At 42.6% G+C, this 18,981-nt stretch overlaps 1 protein-coding gene across 17 annotated transcripts in view; it reads right to left on the bottom strand.

Moving 5' to 3' along the window:
• Nucleotides 1-18,981, bottom strand: part of ADGRL3 (adhesion G protein-coupled receptor L3) — a 250,473-nt gene that overhangs the window by 121,760 nt on the left and 109,732 nt on the right. For all 17 annotated transcript variants that reach the window (XM_062493019.1, XM_062493032.1, XM_062493033.1 and 14 more), the window contains one exon: nt 8,928-9,008. In XM_062493019.1, coding sequence (XP_062349003.1) covers nt 8,928-9,008 — 81 coding nt within the window. The remainder of the gene's footprint in view (nt 1-8,927; nt 9,009-18,981) is intronic.

The following is an 18,981-nucleotide window of genomic DNA, read 5'->3' on the forward strand; positions in this document are numbered from 1 at the left end:
CACAAAACCAGGACTTTGAGAAAATCTAAAGGGGAGACTGCCATGAGAACATCCATAGTTGTGGTCATTTTCTAAGGAAGAAAGCCCAAGCAATTTTCTGAAGCAAAAACAACAACCAAAAAACAAACAAACAAACAAAAAACACCAGGTGCAGTGAATTACTACTAATTAGCATGATTAATCTATTAGCCTTTCCCTGTACCTATCTGCAAAAATCCCAGCATCCCTGGCCGGGTATGGGCAAAGTCTTCTTCTTGCCCCAAGTCCAGCTGTTTCTCTCCATCCCTCTAAGCTCCTTGGCCAACAGCCCCATACGTGCTGCCCCCTCATGCATGCTGGCCCTCTAACCCTTATAATTACAGCTAATCAACCTAAGTATCTGCTCTTACAGGCAGTAAGATCTTGCAAATACTGCTTGTTTTGAGATTTCAAGGAGAAAAAACTACTTCAAGCCAATATGAAGGCAGCAACAAACCATTTGGAGCTAGAGGACAGCAGTCCTTCTCTTCTGAGCAAACACTGTGGTTTTCAAGCCAAATTTACTTGGCTGAAAGACATAAAATATGAGGACTTTTATGAGGGAGCCAAGTTACAATCTTAGAATGATGTTCCGTAATCAGTAAATCAGTATTTAGTATGCATTTATTAAGGCTGGGATTTCCAAAAGCACTTTTTAAGAGTGAGGTACACAATTCACAGCCATAACTTTCCCTCTGAATGGATTATATCACATCACTAGGATTCTCTGCAACAAACCAGACACACAGAAAATAATCAATATTCAACCATCCACTTTGAGGAAATTCAGGGGCCAAAACAGATTCAAAATCCAGACATTTTATAAAGCATCAGATCACTGTATCTGGTGGAAATCTCTCATTTCCAACAATATCTGATTCACCCAAAGAGGATTCCAAGTGCAAAGTGCTGTTAAAAAAAACCCAAAAAAACTGCTTACCTACAGAAAATCCCACTGCACAGCTCAAAAGCCATCAAATAAGCACAAAACTCTTTGACTCAGTGCTGTCAAGAGCAGTATATCTGAGCCTAACATGATTTGCTTGTATGGGAAATCATCTGCCGGCCTTTCTACACCACTTCTGATAAACTTCTACAGGAATGTGGTAAACTATATTTTTACATTTTACAGACTACACCACTGGATAGGCCAGGTCTTTAGAAGTTGCTGTTCCTAACTTGTCATTAACTAGAACATTTTTTACATTTTTAATGTTTCTTTTCATAAGGGTGATTTGCTTTCTGAGAATACATAATACATATAGCGAAAAATAACAGCAAGAGAAAACAACAGACTCAAAGAATAGTTTGGGTCAGAAGGGACCTTAAAGACCATCTGGTTCCACCCCCCCTGCTATAGGCAGGGACACCTTCCACTAGACCAGGGTGCTTTAAACCCCCTCCAACCTGGCCTTGAACCAGGGATGATACATCCACAACTTCTCTGGGCAACCTGTGCCAGTGCTTCCCCACACTCTCAAGTAATTTTTTTTTTCTAATGTCTCTTTCAGTTTAAAGCCATTATCCCTTGTACTATTGCAATAAGCCCCGCTAAAATGCTTGTCCCCATCTTTCTAGTAGGACCCCTGAAGGTGCTGGAAGTTCTCCAAGGGACCTTCTCTTCTCCATGCTGAACAATGCCAACTCCCAGCCTGGCTTCATAGGAGAGGGGCTTCATCTGATCATTACACACTACAACACATTTTAACAGTATTATATATTGTAACATTAGTAATAAAAATGTGTGAAAGGCAATTTTGTCAACCTGATCCTTTGAATATGATTTTTTTGGGATCCTATGTCCCACCTCCAACACAGCCATATGTTTCCAGAGGAATCCTCTAGAAAAACAGGTTTTCATACCCTCCATCCTTCCAGATGATGATGACACACTTCAGTTATATTATGAAGCCCTTCTCTAGATATGCCCCACATGACACAGTACAGGAGATGGACACAAGACACACCAAAGGATGCCAGCAGCACGGCTGCAGTGGCAAATCCTGGCTTTCCAGGGGCTAAGCTCCTTGTGGCAGAGGGCTCCCACAGGAAGTGCTACCTCACATTATGTGCCTTTTTAACATCTCTGGATGTGTAAAATGCAGGCTAGTTATGCATCCCAATCAAAGCACTGCAGACCAATTCTAGTCTCTTTCACACAGGCATATGGCTTAAGAAATCAGTGAACCCAAAATTTGATCTCTCATATAATTTATTTGCCATCTTCTCCCATTACACAAATATAAATATAACAGGCATTTTTCTGCAGCACTGAAATGACTCAGAATTAATACCAGATGACAAAATGGACCATGTACCAGGAGGGGAAAAGTTACAGTAAAAGCTCCTTCCCATTAATGGGGCCATTCATTCATATGCCCACTATTCCACAGGGGAGCTGGACATAAATTATGCATTTGACATCTAGTTATAGACGATTATATCTGACATAATGAAGTTATAATGGAAGGAGTTTGCACATTGTTTGGTTATTAAGTGCCCATTTCTTGTCCCTGCACCAGGTGCAATGGTGATAGGCCATACAAATCATCCAGAAGAAATGCCAAAATGGGCTCCCTTACTGATAAAGCACCACACATGTTTATTAATTTAACAGCTTGTCTTATGTCTCCCCCATCTGCTCATTTAAAGCAGTTATTTGCCCTATAAATATTTCAGGAAGAGAAGTGTAGCCAAAAATTAGTCTGGCAGAAAAAGAAAAAAACGAAGTTTGAGAAGGGTCTGATGCTGTATGCAGTACTACACTTTTTTTTCACATTGAACTGGTTCAACAGCTTTGTTTCAAGCTGGTAATAGGACATTCACTTTAAATTAGTAATGCTTGAGGGTGCTCCACTACAGCTGACTCTACTTTCCAGCTGTTGCCACTGTCAGGTGGGTGAAAACTTCCACCACTGATGGCGAGTGGCAAAACTCAGTGCAGCGGAAAACGAAAGCCACTGTCAAAAGAATCTCCTGGGTGCACATCCACATCCATTTTGAGCTTATCAGGCCATACAGTGGCTTGAAACAGCCTACAAAGAGTAACAGTTCAAGGCATCTTTAAATCACAGCTCAGGCTGATCTCCATAGCAAATCTCCTTTACAAGGCAGTAGCTGGCTGTTTAAAAAAAGCTTCTTACAAAGTGCCCTTTTAAACTTTTTTTTTCCAGATAACTAAGAATAATGGAAAAGGTGCTAAATATCACTCAGACTGTTCTTTCCCCCATTCCCCAAAATCCTTAAATATTTTCAAGTGTAAATATTAACAGTTTCCACCAGCACACAGGAGTTAGCACTCCTCCTTGAGAGACTCTGTTAGCTCCAGCTTTCAGCTACAGCAAATGCTCTTATCTTATAAATAAACAGCAATGCCCCAAGGTGGTCCTCTGCAGTGAAAACACACATTCTGGAGAAATGAGAGCAACAGTTCAGCACCACAATGCAAACCAAAACGGTGAGTGGCATGCAATTTCTAACTGTGGAGAGCTACAGGATGCAAGGCAGGACCTCACTGATGGCAACAAGCAAACAGGAGAACTACAGGCTGGCTGCAAGAATTCCAGGAGCTCTGACTGCTCTGGTTGTGATACCAGTTAGCCCCACCCATGATACCTTATGAGAAATTAATAAATGTGGAGCATGGTCCATGTTCCAAGCAGCTGCCTGCCCCAGGAACATCAGTGTAGTCCAGAAAGGTGGACATTTCAGTACAGACCTGAGCCACAACAGGAGATTTTCTGAGAGCTCTGCATAAAACTGAGAAATGCACTGTATCAGAGCTCATCCATCCCTCCACCATTTTCAGGACCCAAGCAAGTTCCATATCTGGCAACAGATTCCTGCATCCACACCTACCAGCCTGCCCAAAACCCACCCCATTGCAATGTCAACCTGGTTGAAGATGGATATCCAGCCTCGAATGAGGCTGCCTACTACAAGGGAAAAAGACAAACAAACAAACAAACAAAAATAAAAGAACAAAACCAAAAGCAGAACTCAAATGAAAAGCAAACAAACAGCAAAGGAACACAACAAACAAATCTCTGTAGACAGATTCAAGAACAGATTTTGAAACAAGGCAGCTGAAAACTCCCACTAAAACCATTCCACTGATAGTGCAGGTGTGGTGACAGCCACCTTCCTTCCACCCAACTGGTGCAATACCAGTTACCTACGTGCTACTTACACACTGCTTTCCTAAAAGCCACATGGGATAACAGAATGGCACTGGCTTGCTGCAATGAGCACTCATACCCAGAATGAGGGGGATGCTCTAGTGGGCTCAGGGCAGACACAAAGGAGAAGCCCTGAGAGATGTCATCCTTGAATAAAAGGCTGAGCAAAACCAAAGTACATGACAAAGAAAGAGCAGGACAAAATACGGCATCCCAGAATTGCATAGGGAAAAGGGAATGAGGGTGATGAGCACAGGAGACCTCAAATAGCATTCACTGCATGATCCTTTCTCGGCTCAAAGGCATCAAATTAGTCTTTCCCCTGGACTCTTCCACCTGAATGATGTGAGGAAAATAATATTGCCTTAAGGAGCTGGAAACATATAGCCAACTCAGAAGGAGCAGGATGAGCAAAAGCAGGACCTCTGAGAGCAGCAGAGGGACGCTGTAAAGGACTCCTGAGCAGAGAGAATGCCTTCCCCAGGGAGACTCCAGCAGAAAATGAAAAAGCCTGGAAACAGAAGGTGCCTGGCCACTGTTGGCTCACAGCAGAGTCCTGAACAGCACTTCTCTCATAGTGCTGGACCTGGGGAGGGAGGGGCAGGCAAGCTGGTGTCTCAGAGCCTGGTGAGCATGAGATACATGACCCCATGTGTCAGCTTGAATCAAAGCAAGGAATGCCACTGGGCCTCGCTGCCCAGCACTCCCCTTTCTCTGGACCTGGGAAGGAGGACTGGGGCTGTGCAATAAGCCCAGCTGTCAGATCCCCCTACATCATCTGCAAAGCCATCGACGCTCTTGGGACCTCTGAGAGGGAAAAAATAAGTAAGACCCAGAATGCACACTTACAAAAAGCCTACTCTATTTTTGGTTCTAAGATTTCACTGTGCTTCTGCTGTTCAGGAAAGGTTCTCTTTCTGAGACTGCAAATGCAAAGGAGGGGAAAAACGGCAGAATAGATCCAGGTTTTGAAGAAGGAAAGCACAAAGGGACATCTTCCACTAAGATGAAAAAGGTGCAAACTCAGCAAAACCTCTGGCTCCCTGACGTGCTAAGGACTAAGGCCAGATTCTGCATTTATGGAATATGAACCTGATAACTGAGGTTTACAGGAAGACCTCCCACAGTGCCTTAAGATGGTGCCATAACAATCTCCCTAGTTAGAGAAATCTGCACAGAAGGGCAAGAATTTCCCGTGCCTCCTTTATTTGCTATTTATTTATGGAATTGGGGACCAGTACAGAGTTTTGCTTATCAGTTCATGCTTAGGAAGTGTACTGACTTCAAGTATATCAATCTCCAAGATAACTACTCTCTGGACTCCAATTGAGAAGTAAACCTTTAGAAAACATCAGCTCAACAGGGCAGGAGAGTTTCTCAGGCTGCCTAGCTTTAAATGCCAGGCATACATTTCAAGTTTAATGTAATTCCACATATACGTTAAGATCTGTTTCTACACAGCTTTATAATTAGTTTCAGTGCAAATATTTGGTGTGCTTAATTCACTTCTTTGTTGTGTTTTAGTACCTGGCAGAATTTGAGCATAAATGTTTTATTTAATTTATTGCTATATATGATAATTCTATAAAATCCCTTTCTAAGCCAGAGTATCAGTGTCACTCTCATCTATGAAACTCCTTGCTATTGTTAGTAACCATTTTTAAACACAGGCTTAATCTTCAGTCTAAGATACCACAAGCTGAGGTCTCAGCTATGCCTGGAATTACTCTGTACAAAGAAGGTGTAAACACTTGCATAAAAATCACGTAGTGACATCCAAATTGTTGGACTGAAAGGAGGTGTAAAAACAGCAGTTAACAGCACTGCATATATGGAACTAATTTTACAACAGCCTCGAATTAAAAAGCGGGTGGGGACTAAGGAGTGTCTTGATGAAAAATGCTGATTCAAGGCTTCATTTCTATTCAGTGATGTGCAGTGTCATTACTGGGTGGCTGCACAGAGCAGTGGCTCAGAGTAATTACCCTGTAATGCACAGTGACACTAATGTACTAGTAAACTACTGCAGTTTATACTCTATTCACCACCAGCATCAAGACTCTGAAAGGCAGGTAAAAGTCCCCTGCATGCATAAACAATGTGTGTAAATGTCACCAGTGATAACATTTTTAAAAAGGAGAAGGAAGAGGCAGTTACAAATAAATCTGTCAGCTGAGAATTGCAACTGCATAGACCCACAGGGGCACTAAAAGCTGTATCTTTTTTTGATATTTCAGGAAGGAAATAAATATGCTTCTCTTAAAGCATACTACCCAGGTTCTATTTCTATTTATTACAATTAAAACTGCATGGTGGCTGCTTCTTTTTGCCACTCTAAGTGCAAGGTTGGCCTGCACCCGGTGTTCAGCTTAGTGCAAGGGGAAGCATGGAGGGGAAATAAAGAGCATTGAAGGAGTAGCCAGAAGCATTAGTGGTTTATGCTGTCATAATGCTGCTCTGATTCTAGAGATCCAGCTACAGGAAATGTGGAGGAACACAAGCTTAAGGACAGGTGCTTTTGACTCCTTTGTTTAAAACAGCTCTTTTGGTTACGGGATGAAGCTTGGAACATGACCAAAGCATGTCCTAAGGTCTCCAAAAAGGTAGACAAACAAAAAGGAATCATAAGCCTAATATACTTGGGGGGGGGGTGGGGGTGGGAACGGGACTTCTTAAAATACCCTAATGGATTTTGGATGCTGAGGCTAGAAATGAGGCAGCAGAGCTACACATGCCACAACCCAGGGCCAGAGGAAAGCCTTGCTCTTCCCCCAAGAGACAGTACCAATTGCTATGTTTTTAACAGACCCTAATCACCAGCTAACAGATTGGTGCCTCCAGACCTGACTTTCTCTCCGGCCCTCTCCTATTAAGTTACACAAGAGTCTTTAAGTCCTTTTACAAACACACAGCAGCAGCAATACCAATCCTTGCACCATGAACAGCTTCTTCAAGATCTCTCAACTAGGGGGGTGGAGGCCCTGGTGAAAGACATCAGTGCAGCAGTTCATGTTGAATAAACTCTATTTTATCCTTGCTGCAAGCACTGCAACTGTTCTGCCTGACCCACTTTGCCCTGCTCCTGGTGGCACTGCCATTTATCTTGCTGAGGTAGCTCTGCCCTCACGAAGGGCAGATCACTGAACTTTTGTTAGTCTTTAGCTCTTTCAGCTTGGAGAAAGCAAGACACAGGTTCTCTTTCTGCTGCTGTTCTGGCATCCTTCAATCTTCCATAGTCCGTTTAGATGCCAAGGCAAGAATTTACATTGACCTATTCTAAGTAAGCTCTGATTCATCACCTCAGTGACAGACTAGAGCAAGAAGGTCCTGCAAGTCATAACTGTCTCTGCCTCACTAGAGCGCTGTGCTATAAAAGAAAGGTAGTAAATTTTACCACAGAACTGGAGGTTTTCAAATGACTTAGAAGAAGCTGACGATCTAAAATGCACATGTTGAATCCCAGGGTACTTCACTTAAAGCTGAATGGAGGTTGTGGACTGCCAGGAGACTGCACACAACCAGCCTGACTAATGGGAAGACCAGATTTGGATAGAGGACTGTGAATCTGACATCCTCACACCACCCAGCACATGGCTCCACCTCACATTTTTCAATTAAGAGCAGTTAGAGAAACATGTGCAGGCACAAACACACACCAACAGCCTTACAGGGCTATGGCAGAATGGTGACAATCAGCACAGGTCAATTTGGTACTCTTTCTGCCACTGTAGCACCTTTTGAAAAGTGGGAAAAGGGGAAAAAACACAAACCTAAGGTACAGAATATCTCCATGCTATTACACTTTGTCCTCTTCCTCCCCTTCTCTTCTTCCACAACATTCCCCGGGTTTGATGTTCATATAAACTTGCAGAATTGACCAAGAAATCCCTTCATATTTCTGTATGATTTTTGCTTTGCTATTATCTATTCCAACAAGAATAGATATTTACTTCGATATCATACCTGAATATTGACTAGCCTAACCAAAAGGAGCAAAGGGAGGTGTAAGAAGTTTGCACCACCAATATGCTTGCTTTGGGGACAAGCTTATTTCCCCAGGCCTTAGGGGCAAACACTGGGGGCTCACTAGGGAAGGATCCTCTAAACGAGGCAGAGAAAGCAGGGGCTTGCATTCATATTGCTCTGTTTGCACCATTCAAGACAGGAACCTGTCTTAGCAGGGCTATTCTGGACTTACTCTGTACATATTAGCTACTAGCATCGCTCCCAAAGATAATTAGCCCACCTAAAATCTGAGTCATCCTCTCTAATGAACATCTCCTCACCAAGTCTAGAACAAAACCCCTCAAGCCACAGCAATGAGGACTGAATCCAGGCTTGAACCATAAAACATTCTGTATCCTTTACTCACCTGAGGGGCAGCTGAAATCTCCCTTTTGCGTTCTGCCATCAGCTCCCTGTGCCTTTGCACTGCCATTAGGAAGGAAAGGTGCAAGACACAGGACAGGACCTAAGGTGTACCTGTCCCTGCTGGAGTCAACTAATGGGGAGAGCAAACCACCCTGTGAAGTGATGGGATCTTCAAAGCTATGTAATGGGACACATGGGACACGGTCACCTCCCCTGCAGGGATTAATTTTCTCCCCAGAGTGTCCTCGGATGGAGGGTGACAGCTTGGCCACGGAGGCTCAGTGATCAAGTGAGTGATATCCACCCAGGCCTGTGGCTGGTTTGGAATGCAAGTGAATGGAGACTGTCCCACTGACTCACCCTTGGATGGCGGTCTCTCCAGATCCGAATCCAGGTGGATCGGTGGGGCAATGTAGGAAACCTGCCCATGGTGAGCCTGCCCTGTGGACAAATAAGTGGTTTAGTTCTGCTGTTGCCTACAGAGATCTGTCAGGGCTATAGTCAAATACACAGCATTTGGATCAAAAAAAGGTTTGCATATATTTTGTTCTGTGTGTTTTTCACAATGAACTTCCATTTTGTGGAGGCACCTGGTGACAAGCTGAAACCATTTCCATCTCTCACTTTTTCCTTGCAGACACAGGTATTCTGGTGAACTTTAGCTGCACCTGCTTTACCAATACTCCATATATTTTACACTATGTTCTCTTGAAACTTGTTCTCTCTCGTTCTCTCACTATATATATAGGCTATGGAAGAGAACTCAATTTCACACCAGCCCATTCAATCTGTTAATCTCACTTTCAGAGGAAAACAAGCATTCCTATGCCACAGCCATTTTTGAAGAAGGAAGCATGGTAGGAAGCACAATCCCACCTGTTTGTCCCACCTGCAGGAGATACACATATCATTTTTGAGAGCTCAGTACTGCTTTCACATGAGTGGAAGATTTTTTGGCTCCCAACACCATCATGCATTTCTCAGTTGCTAAAGACTCAATCTTTCTCCAGCGCTTTGGAGGTAGCTATATCGAGAAACTTCTATTTATAATAAAAACAGTTTTTTATAATTCATCTATTTACTGTACCAATTTACAGGGTTGTTAATCTCTTCGTCTAAACATGGAAAGTTAATGACACATAGATTATGATAACAGTTAGAGTAACCTTCCCATTTCAAGTAATATTCGTTCTGCAATAAAAGCAGTTGATTCCTCTTAAGAGACACATTCCAAATAATTAATACAGCTCCCTGTTGACACTTGCTGTTGTTGCTCCAAGCAATTTCCAAGCTAGCGTCACAGGCAGAGGAGCAGCGGTACACTCTTCAGGCTTCTTTGTAATGACATCCAGGAATACCACAAGCACAGTATGCTGGTGCACATAATATCTTGAAAACATCTCTTCAGGGAGATAAAATATTAATGAGAGAGGGGAGAGGAAAAAAAAAAAAGAAGTGTGTCTGAATGTGCAGGTTATATTTACTGCTTTGCACTGAGGATGACTCAGATAATTTGCATTATTAGCCATTACAACAACTGGACGTAATTCAGGTTTAAAACCTACTGACACATCATAAATTCTGTATTTGCTTTTAAGTGCTTTAACATGGGAAATCTGCTCCAGGCAAACCCACAGCAAAAAACAAGTTACTCTGCTTTCCTCTTCTCGTTTACATGTTAAAAACCCATTTGAAGTCATTAGTGAGCAAAAGTCATCATTTAATAGCTGCTCGGTTCTGCAGCAGAAACAGACAGTCTGCTCTCACTCCAAGCTGCTCAATGTGCAGGATGATCAGTGCCCTTATAACCACAGAACAGTCTCCCCATTTGCTGCATCAAAGATACCACTGAAATGTAAAATAGCTGAGCTTGGCAGGAGACTCTGGAAATCACCTAGCCCAGCTCAAGGGCAGCAAAAGCCCATAGCGAGTGTCCAATCTCATTTTCAATATCTCTAAGGATGGAGACTCCACAATCTCTTTGGGCAATCTGTACCAGTGCTTAGTCACCCTCATAGGAAAAAAAAAAAAAAATAGAAAAGCATTTCTACTACCTGCCTGTAAGAAAAGCCTGGTTCCATCTTCTTTATTCCCTGTCATCATGTACTTATACACATCAGTGAGATCACTTGGATGATCTGATCCAGGCTGGATACTCACAGCTTTTCAGCCCATCCCCACAAAGAGATGCTTCAATCCCTTTATCATCATTATGGTCCTTTGCTGGACTTGCTATGGGCACACTGCTGACACATGATTGTTGTGTGTGTGTTTTTTTGTTGTTTTTTTTTTTTTTTTTTTTTTTTTTTTAAATCACGTGGTCTTCCTGGGAGCAAACCAATAAGAGAATGATTCGGGAAGCTCAAAGAGCTAGGCTGGAGTAAAGAAGATACATCCACATTATGTAAAAGACTAAAAAACATCTGTTTGTTTAGACATTCATTGCAATTCAGTAATAACTATGGAAGCTTATTATTGCTTTATTAAGGCTTTTACTTTATATGGAGGAAGCAGTATCAAGTGCTCTCTAGTGATAAATGAAACAAGTTGCAGAAAGCTTTTATCTATTTGCTGCTGATGCAAAACACAGTACTTAAAAAAAAAATCAAACTTCTGCTACTACTACTACAACATACTACTACTAAAAAAACAGACTTCTGTTAGACTGCACTCTTCTTCCAATGCTAATAAATCAAACTCTGGGTTTTATTCCTTCTCCAAAAAAAGCAATGCAAACAATTGTTGTGATTCATTTTCTGGGCATGGATGCCAGCTCACTTGTTCTTCAGAATCATCAGTGCGTTCACACTGGAGAAACAAAGGGTGTCCAATGTTATCTTATAAATCTTTATAATCAATAGAATCACATTTTTGCTTTGGTTCTATTATCAATGCCTGTACATTTTTGGTTTGGTTTTACTATTGCTGACCTTTGAGACAAGTCAAGGCAAGGGAGGCAATGGGACTGGCACACAACCACATGGTCTTCTTGGCTATAATGGCATTAAAAGTGCTGCCACTCACTCAGTTAAACACCAAAATTTTACCCAATGGACCTATGAAAGATTTTGAGACTGATATCACTGGTACAGCTGAAGTAGATCCCAGAGACTGACAGAATGAGCTTTCCCAAGCGAGGAAGATTCCCAATCCTTGTGGAGTGAGTTTTGCAGTGTCAGATGCTTACTGCAAGCCCTAGGAATGAGGGACTCCTGTCTTCCTCTCTTCAGTTCCAGCTGCTGTAGAAAAGCACTTTAAAAGATGGATGTGAGTGCCTTAGACAAAAAATAAAATAAAAGGCAGAAACACTCCAACACTCCACACCTGTCTCGCCAATCCTTCAGCTGTTTTCTCTGCACATTGAGTCTGAGCTGACAGTAGTGCAGGAAAAAGAAAGAAGACTTCTGACAAAATACCAAAGGTCAAGATGTCTCTGTTGCTGATGGGAAGTTGAGCGTGCCTGGCATCAGAACAGCTTGCATGGCCTTCTCCCAATCCCACCCTGCCTATAACCATCTGCTCTTTCTGCAGCCAGCTCTCAGGTAAAAAAGTAAGCAGCAATCAAGTGTAATCATCAAAGTAATGTTTGATGAAGTTGGCAATTTTCTACCTACTAGCTCAGGTTGTGTTCCATTTCCTTTATCCCTCCTTCCTGGAGAGGCTCTGTGCCCATGGCTCCCTTTGAGGGCTAATGCTGGAGGACAGCTGTGAAACATCCCTGACCTGCTTTTCTGGCATCACAACACAGCGATGCAGGTCTGGCCAACACTGCCTAAATATCAACGCCATCTCAGGTGAGACAGGGCAAACAGCAGGTGTGGCACAGGTAGCCACAAACCAGCAGTCTTCACAGCAGCCAGGCCACCTGCATGTGCTGTGACAACATGGAGAAAAAAAAACAAACAACAAAACATGTTTGGTAGAACAATATGGATATGACCTTGGAAGTCTATATGGTGACATGCCTTCCTCAGGTAGAGGAAATGAGAAAGATATTTGTGAATTAGAAAAAGTGCTTGACTGGCCATTATTTTCAGGTCTGACACATGAGAGATGCAACATATTTTATAAAGCCAATAACTCAGAAGAACAAAGATAATGTTTTGTGAAGACTGAAGGAAACACAATAGCTTGGCCTAAGGGATGCTCATAGACAGAAAATAAACATCCACACATCTTCAAAAATCTGCCCCTAAGTGATTTAGTAATCTACAGATGCAATGATATAAAACTACAGAAAAAATCTGCAAATGCATGGACTAACCAAGGAAAGGAGCAATAAAAAAAACTCTCATCTGTTTATCTATTAAAACCACTTCCTCCTGATCCTTTCTGGAAGCATGCCCACTGTTTGCAGCACCTGAGAGGGCAGGCTTCCCTCCTTATCATGGCCAAATTTTCAGTGCTGGTGTCATTAGATTTTTCTAGAGTACAATGCCTGTTGTCATGCGTGCACATGGAAGACTTTTCTGCCTGGCCCTGCTCATATTCTACCTGAGATTTTACAGTGCAATACCAAAGAGAAAACCTGAAGAGAAAAGACCAAATGATTCAAACCCCAAAAAGCAAAGAAAGAAAATAAAAAACCAACCAAACAAACAAAAAAAACCCCACCCACCAACATTTACCAGGCTAAAAATAAGACTTTTTGAAACATTTGATGACTTTTCTCCTAATGCTCTGGTGATGCCATGAAGATAAATATCCACATTCGCCTGAATGGATGGCTCTCCCTTTTCTCTGCTGCTCCTTTGCTCAGTGCCCATGGTGGGTATGGACAGTCGTACACCTGAATTGCAGTTCTGCCCCACACCTGACTCAGATCCAGCAGCAGCAGTGAGAAGCCACCAGAACACATATTTTTTTAAACAAACATGCTTCAGACTCTTTGTTCTCAAGGGATGAGAGTCCCCTTTCTTTGCTGTCCTTATCCAGAGGAGATCACTGCAACACATTTTTTTCCTGTCATGTCAGATTACTCAGATTTCCACCCATTTTCCAGCCTCTTTTAGCATTCTTTTGTCTTCCACAGGTTCACCAGTTCCCAAGATCCTTTTTAGACAACCTAGTCAGCATTTCAAGCAGAGGATTTAATTTAATTTCGTGCTGGTATCTCTGATGACCCATGTTCCCAGGTACTGCCTCTCCTACACCCTTTCTTGTCTGCAGCTCTGAATGCAGGCACCTCCATGGATTTAATCCCTCATCCATTAGTCCATTTTCTTGGCTTATCAATTAGTTAATACCCACGAAACCACACATACATTCCTGAGCCTTTGATTTCAGCTCTTCACACACTTTTACCTTTTTTTTTTTTTTTTTTTCTAATAACAATAGGATGGACACATACTATGCATGCAAAATAAATATTCTGAGAAAAAGTCTTGGAAAGCATAATGACAATTTTACTAATATCTCTACAGTCAAAATATTCTTTACATAACATGGCTTTTTTTTTTTCCATGTAACCGGGAAAAAAATTTAAAAGCACTCCAGTTTGTCTGTGATAATATGATCTATACAATACAACATTACTTTTAGGGCACATTTATGCAATTCTGTAAATGTTATCAGAATTTTTAAAAAAATCAATTTATTATCTAGCAAAAGACTGCATTCACTTTGTTGGATTGCAGCTTCTAGGATCATCACTCTCATTCTCTTTAATTTTCAAAGCTAGTTAATTTTTTTTCTGGTCCTTTTTGCTCCCCTCATGAGTCTTTTTGAATTCCATAATATGTAGGCACATATGAAAACATATGAAAAGAGAAATTATAAAGCTGGTGGGCTTGTTAACAAACTCTTTTGACATGCCATTAAACAAATTTAATTCAGACCTATTACTCTGCATATATTCAGACTTCTCCTGGCAGCCTTTTTTTCTGCCTTTCATTTACAAAACACCATTCCCTCACTGCCCACCCATTTCCATTTTGCATTAAAAGCTTTCTTTTTAAATAAAGCTTTTATAAAGCCATTCTCTTCATCAGACATGTCAGAGTTAGCACGGATTCTGTCCACTGCTTCATTTATTCATGGCCTTTTATGGAATGTCTCTCTTTCATCTGTACATCTCTCTTTCATCTCTCAATGCCCTTTTAACTCCTTATGGTAGCAGCAACTCACGTGCTCCCTCTTCTTCCCTCACTCCCACGGTCATTTCCCTGTCCTTCCCTCAAAGCTGTGGATGCTTCTGAACACAAGAAAACCCTCTTTTCCAATAGGAACTCTGACTACATTATCTCTACTCTTGTCATTTTGCCTCTTGTATTGCATACTGGGAACTAACTACAGCCAGCTTAAAGCCACTGCAGCAGGAGAAAGTAGGGTACCTGCAGTGTGGTTTCCATGAGGGACAGCTGGCTCCTGGTCACATCTGCCTGCTGAAAACAGAGGGTACCAACACCAGCAGCCTCAACTGGATACAGCTGAATTTCTCAGTACTAAAGCAGACTTCATGCTCGGTCAAGGCAGATGCCAAATGCAAAGACCTTGGATGTGAGGAAGGAATTTCAGTGAAGAATGCAGGGAAAAGGGTAGACTGGGAAGATGTTTGGCTAAGTCCCTGTCACACATGTATCTCATGTTTTAGAGTAAATGCAAATCCAAAAGCAGCATCTGGCAGCGTGCCTGCGTGAGCAGAGGTTGGCCCAGACTTTTCTGAGGTAGTACTATTCCTGTTTTTAATTTGTCACAACAAACAGCCCTAGCCACAAGAGGAAGGAAATCTAAACAACCCTTTCTGACGACCAAGCTGTCCCTCATGTGACAGCCATTACCTGAGAGGACCAAGGCTAGGTTTGAGCTGCAGGAGAAAATAAGGATCAAAAATATCGCCAAAGGAATGGGTTAAAACCTGAGTATTTTACCAGGCAAAACAACTGGAAGCTTTTCACTAATGGCAGATATATATTTTCCAAGGAGTATTTATGACTCAGAAACTCATGCTCCAGCTGAAGTCAGAAGTGAATGAGCTTCTTCAAGTCACACCAAGATTCCTCGATTTGATGTTCGATCATCATAATTTGTGTATTCAGATGAACCTCATCCTTCTGCTAAACACTCAAAACATTTGATTTAACAGCACCTTGGCTCCAGTGATGCTCTGCAACCTGCAGTGCACATCCCAAAATCTACGCTGTGGTACAAGAGCCTGGTATAAAGGCTGGGAAGGAAGAACAACTAAAAAACCTGAGAAATATTTCATATGTGCCATGATAATTAAACTGTTAAAGATCTCCTATCGTCCCTGCCTTCCCCCTCCTGCCATATGGCAGCACATGCAGGAAGGCTGTATCCAGGTCTGTCTTTCTCCAGTGCCCAAAGCAGGAACCTGACCTCCAGGACTGCACATTTTTTGAGCTTGTCTCCCCAAAGTCTTGCCCAGCAGGCTAAAGAAACACGACACGTTGGATTTTTCCTCCCTTCCCAGATGTGCTCGCTGTGCTATGAAACACGATTTATCAGTCACCTGTACTGAAAACCACGGGAGAGGAGGAGAAGGATTTTGGTGTAGAGGAAGCAGAGGGATTTGGAGCAATGCAGTCCTTAGAGCCGTGGAGCAGATGACAAATACTGGTCACAAACCACCTAGAGAGGGTTTAGCAATAGAAAATACAGCAAAACCCAGTGAGATTTTTTTAGCCACCCCTTGGAGATTGAATCTGGTATGAGGAGATCTTTGCTAGTTCCTGCTGTCTTTACTCTGCTCTTGTCCTGAAAGTCCAACAGGATGTTTCCAACCTCCTTATTGGGTCAAACCCAGACTGTTTTGCCTCAGGTGTGCCTGAAAAGACTTGGGATGGAGAAGTTTAGGGAAAATCCAGCCAAAGCCACCCAGCCTATCTTCTGCAGAGGCAAAATCATTCATTATACTGCTTTGAAAGGTATCTCCTTGGGGCTGTCCACCTCACACTATGGTGAGCAGCAGACCTCATCATCAGAAGATTTTGTTTTAGTTTTCCCTTTCTCTGGGGGGAAGGAATATTGCTGACTATTTAGTTTCTCCCCCATTTCTTTTAGCTGGGTGTAGCCCTTAACAAAGCTTGCAGCCTCATGCTAGCTGAACCATTTCAGAGCAGTCTCCTCTCCCCTGCGACATAGCCAGGCATTTCCATCCCCTCTCTTGGAGCAGATCTGGGAATTAATGCAAGCACAGAGCGAGGGAGAGCTGATCTGATGGAAAATGCCCCACTGAAAACAATAATTACTAGTTTTCCACTGGCTCAATGAGCAGAACCAGTTCAGGCTGCTGTGGCAGCAGTGCCAGATCTGAAGCATAGGAAAGGGCAAAAGTAAAAGAGCTGGGGTGGGATGGGGACAGCTCTCAGTATAACCGTAACATAAAGCCACACCTGGGAACAGTAGTGGCATTGTATCTGGACAACCCCTCCACCCCCACAGCGGACTCTCTCCTTGCCCCAGGGAGACCCCCACCAATTGTAACCTTCCTCCACTGCCTTTCAGACAGCTTTAAATTCACCTGCCAGCATAATTTAGAGAGCAACTCCAGGCCGAGGGGTTTAATGAAAGCCAAATGCGTTACAGCACACAACTCCTCACAGGCAGAGCTCAGGACACAGCCCTGTCATTCTCTTGTTTATACTACTCTTCATGCAGAAAGGGGAGCAGTGGGAGAGAAGAAGAAATCAGTAGCTCTTGCCATGCTGAGCTTAAATTTCAGTGGCAGAGCATCCAGGGGGGTTGTCAGAGAAATCAACTGAGATGCTGGATTATGAGGTAGGAGACACGTCCAGAGCAGACATGTAGATCTGTGAGTCACCAGCCTGGAGAGGGTAATTGAAGCATCTCGTGGTTTCAGATACTATGTGATGTGGTCCAAGAATTTGTCACTCTCACCTGCTTCCATTTGTGATAGCCTATAGCAGATGTCCCCTCCAATTTTGTCTTTATTTTCCAACCTTCATATCTCTGCACATGCAGCACGATCTCCATTCCCGCACTGTACCTTCCCGGTGCTGCCTGTACTTCTGCTGTGAGCCCCCATTTCATCACAGGCCTGATTCCCTGCCTCTCAACCTGCATCCTCTTGTCCAGCTTAATCAGCTACATCTTCCATTGCTATGTGGCCAGTACACCATGCAAACCTTAAATCTTATCTCCCATGGGTTTCTGTGACTATTCCTGACTGTGACTGCAGCCCAGAAAGGGCTGTCAGACAGAAAAGTATTAGAGCATCTTCTTCATTAAGGGTATTTTTAATCAACTGCTCTCATTAAGAAAGCACAAAGAGATGAGTAATCTGTTTTCCGAGTGGGTCAGTGCACCCTAACTGCATTTAATCACTTCTTTTGATCTGCATCAGGAGCCCTGAGACATGCAGTGCTGCCTGCCTGGCTCTGCATTCCTGCTTGCTGCCAAGTCTCAGCAGTGGTGCAGCAGGACACTGCAAGAGGGGACAGACTCCATCTCAAAGTGAGTGATCAATCAGCAAATGAGATTAACACAACATGATTTGATGAGGAAATGAAACAAGAGTGGGTATTTTCTCCGTGACCTAAAATAACAGGAATCTAAGCCATCTTGTCTTTTCTTTTTTCTTATCTTTCAAGATAATATAAGGTATTTCTCAGCATGAAGGACATGACTGCCTGTAGAGAGATTTTGACAACTCCCCTCTGAGTGCTAAAATGCTGTCAGCTGAAAAACTGAGCTGTTTGGGCAAATTGATCCAACTCTGACAGACTTCCTCTCTGTTTTCATGTTTTCTCTCTCAATCAAAAGCCTCCTAAAGAATCCATGTTTTCAGTTCAATGTCAGAGAAAGGGGGAGAAGAGGGGAGATTGTCTACTTTTGCTGCACTGCTCATCATTAACCTAGCTGGATGGAGAAAACTCTGAGAGGAAGAGGAAGGTCTTAGAAATCTCTTGCATCTCCCCATTGCACACAGATACAGGATCTGAACACAACAGTTTCCCTAATTCACATATAGCAACTGCATATGGACTTTCTGACTGCCACTGAGGACAGAGTCAATACAGTTTGGGTGCATGAACAGCACAGGAAGATGAGCTTATAGGCCTGAGTTTATCTCCGATGCCAATAACAGGCAAACTGCTGGATAAGCCATCTGAAGAAAGCCTTACTGTATTTTTTTTTTTTAAATAATCATTAGGAATCATATTCCCCTTCCTCAGCCCAAAGAAAATTAATTCAAAGCATTTTTAGACCTTGTCCCTAGTTGTGACTATATCTGTAACCTTTCTGCATCAGTGACAATTCTGAATACAATTTTTGATGGCCAAATCCTGGGAGCACTGTTACCACTTCACAGCAAAGATTAAGCATGCTCCTGTCACAGTCAGTAAAAGAGCATCTTTTTCTACCACCTCAGTTGGGAACTACAGAAATCTCCAGTCCTCTAAAGTAATGCAATGCCAAGCAGCCAAAAAGT

This window comes from Cinclus cinclus, chromosome 5, assembly GCF_963662255.1.
Source record: "Cinclus cinclus chromosome 5, bCinCin1.1, whole genome shotgun sequence".
NCBI classification, from domain to species: Eukaryota; Metazoa; Chordata; class Aves; order Passeriformes; family Cinclidae; genus Cinclus; species Cinclus cinclus.